This window comes from Micropterus dolomieu, unplaced genomic scaffold, assembly GCF_021292245.1.
Source record: "Micropterus dolomieu isolate WLL.071019.BEF.003 ecotype Adirondacks unplaced genomic scaffold, ASM2129224v1 contig_9065, whole genome shotgun sequence".
Classification (NCBI taxonomy): domain Eukaryota; kingdom Metazoa; phylum Chordata; class Actinopteri; order Centrarchiformes; family Centrarchidae; genus Micropterus; species Micropterus dolomieu.
In genome coordinates, this window is record NW_025738051.1 from 1 (window position 1) to 3113 (window position 3113).

The window sequence follows — 3113 nt, forward strand, 5'->3', positions numbered from 1 at the left end:
TGAAGTCTGCATGTCCCTCTGCAGTGACTTTGCTTTGCATGAAGGAGCCTCCTTGTCACATCCGTCCGCCTAAACTCTGCTGTGTGGTGGGACGCAACATCAACAGAACTTTACAAGCTGTTGTTCTCCTCTGCTGGCGGCGGTTTTCACAATAAGGTCATCACTTAAATGTACCTTGTGTGACTTCCTGTAGAAGAGCTGGTTGTCTCTGATGGAAAACCAGCATCTGAAACAAGTTTAAATATTAAAATTAAGTTTTGTTTTATAACATGAAGATTTATTTAAACGTGCACACAGAGTAGAAACCAGTAGAATCATGTCTGTACCTCTTCCAGGTTTTGGATTTCCTCCTGGAGCGTTTGAAGAGGTAACCCTGGATGATGTCATCACTCTCGGGACACGGGCTGACCAATGGCTCTCCGGAAGCATCCTAACACACACATACAAAACATCAGTGTTGCTGGGTCTAGGACTTTGTTACCTTTGGACAGAGCCAGGCTAGCTGTTTCCCCCTGTTTCAAGTGTTTATGCTAAGCTAAGCTAACCAGCAGCTGGATTGTACTGTACATCTAATTCAAGAAAGCAAACTGTTGTTTTAACAGTTTACTTTACAGCTGAACATCTTATTTATCCCCCAGCATGCACGCTCCTGTGACTAAAGAACCATGCCATCTTTTTATGCATTTGTTTTTGCATCAGATTTAGATCCCGACAGACAGATGAGCTCCCGAGGAGGAAAATGGGAATAATAAACAGCTGACTGTGTTTGGTGAAGAGTCCTTACTCTCTGCTGGACCAGCAGGTGTGAGTTCTCCAGGTCTTTTCTTTTAGCTGCACAATCTGTTGATAACTGCGATAGCTGAGGCCAGAAAGAGAAGCACACGGTGAGGTTAGATCGCAGAGGAGGAGGAACCAAATAATTTCTAATAATTCAGAGAAAGGGGTCAGAGGTCAGGACCTGGGCTGCCATCGTTTTCATGGTGGGCTCCAGGTCCCTGAGCAGGTCGAAGCCTTGGTGGAAGAAGGTGAACTGAGCATGGACGAAGGAGAACACCTAAAAAACAAACACATCAGTACTTTGAAAAGGTACTAGAACAGTTTTTACTATTGGATAAGTCTCGTGCGTTTGGATCCTGCTCCTCGGTTCCTAACTTCCTGCAGTGAGCATTTTACCGTCCATCAAAGTGTCTCTGATCTGCCAGCAGCCGCTACGCCGACCTAACGTCACCTCACGTGTCCCGTCAACAAAGCGTGAAGGAGAGAGTCCTTCTGGTTCCGGTCCTGGACCGTGGCGGACCGCAGCAGACGCTCTAAAGTTTGGCTCAGCTTCACTAACAAACTGCAGCAGCTGCAGTCAGGAGGTTCGGTGCGAGAGAGGAAGCAGCTCCGACGTGACGAAGCGTTTCCTTCAACACGGCGTGAATCTGAAGGAACGCTTCAGCGCTCTCCCAGATCCAGCTAACGCTAACAGCAACAACGTCTCAGGTACTAAACACAGGTGAGCCGACGTTCACCTTTTATACTGAAGGGAAACCAAAGATGTCTACAAATGATTCAATATATATTTTACTTAGAGACAAGTCCCCAGAGACGCCCTTCTAGTACAGAGAGACTCCTTTCACTTTAGCCATGAAGGGGAACAGGAGGAAGATCTGTGGTGAAGGTGTTGGAACCAGAACCGAGATCTGATAAGAACCGGATTCAGAATCAATAAAACTGAAACGATACCCAACCCTTACTACTACTTTCCCCCTGCTTCCAGTCTTTATGCTAAGGTTAAACTACAGTTTATAAAGTTAAATCTCAACTCACAGAGTTTAAGATGTCGAGTCTCTGCTGAGTCTTGAAGGTGTTGAGCTGGAAAAGAAAGGAAAGAATATTTCAGCGGCTGATATTCAGTTAACACCTTTCCCTGTGAGCTGGTCTGCGTGCGTACCTGCAGACAGTAGTCCAGGGCAAAGTGTTGATAGCATTTGCGTGTGGCGAGCAGCAGATGACTCGCCCGCTCGGCTTCGCCAGCTTTGTGGCGAGACACCTGAGCGTTCTTCACCGCCGCCGTATCCAGATCCTCTCCGATCCGAGCAAACTCCCTCCTGGTCTCCACCAGCTGGGGCAGGAACCTCAGACACACATCATCATCATCATCATCAGCATCATCATCATCATCATCATCATCAGCATCGTCGTCACAAGGAAATTAGTGTTTGTATTATTACTCGGCTGCTTAGGTCACGTTAGCTTCAGTAATGTTAGCATCAGTGACGCTTCAATAACGTTAGCTTCAGTAACGTTAGTTTCAGGGTCGTTAGCTTCAGTGATATTTGCATAGGTCACGTTAGCTTGACTAATGTTAGCATCAGAGACACTTCAATAACGTTAGCTTCAGTAACGTTAGTTTCAGGGTCGTTAGCTTCAGTGATATTTGCTTAGGTCACGTTAGCTTGACTAATGTTAGCATCAACGTTGGCGTCAGTAACGTTAACATCAGTGACGTTAGTTTCAATAACATTAGCTTCAGCCATGGAGAGAAAAAGTCACATGTGACGTCATAACTTTTTTGGTTGCAGTCTTTGTAATTATATATCTTCACAGTCTTATACTTCAACAGTTTTATGACAAACTGCAACTTTCTTGACTTAACTGATAAACGTGTTTAATTTAGGACACAATTCAAAAGTGTCCTCTGTAAAAAACGTGTGTGTGTTTTGGACCTACTGTGTACAGAGGTTGGTCAGCTGCTGGCTGATGGCTCTCTGAGTCTGATCAAACAACATCTGAGGACAAAAGACAGACGGGTGAACACAGTACTGCTGCTGCTACTCGTCACTGTGTAGCAGAGGTCACTAATAGGCGGACCGCGGTCCGGATCCGGACCCAGCAGACGTCCTCTCCGGACCGCCGACCTACAGCACATTTATTATTGAGACTTACTACCTCGTGACGGAGCGTTTCTATTTTAACCCGCGCAGCTTTTCTAGCATTTACTGTACTGGTTTAGAGGACCAGGAAACTCACAGACCAATCGCATGTGCTCCAATCGTCTCATGTGACGCTGCTCAGCCAATCAAATCTGTGCATACCGAGGCTTGCGAGTCGAGTCCGCGAGATTCACC

The 3113-nt window shown here is 46.1% G+C and overlaps 1 protein-coding gene across 1 annotated transcript; it reads right to left on the reverse strand.

Annotated features, from left to right (window-relative positions):
- Nucleotides 1-114: 114 nt before the first annotated feature.
- Nucleotides 115-2780, reverse strand: LOC123965286 (arf-GAP with coiled-coil, ANK repeat and PH domain-containing protein 2-like; the record flags this gene model as incomplete). Its single annotated transcript, XM_046041852.1, has 7 exons — nt 2716-2780; nt 1937-2120; nt 1813-1857; nt 959-1054; nt 785-859; nt 327-430; nt 115-226 (listed from the first exon to the last, which is right to left on the reverse strand). Coding segments are annotated over exons 1-7 (675 nt in total), but the record flags the coding sequence as incomplete, so codon positions are not given.
- Nucleotides 2781-3113: the final 333 nt, after the last annotated feature.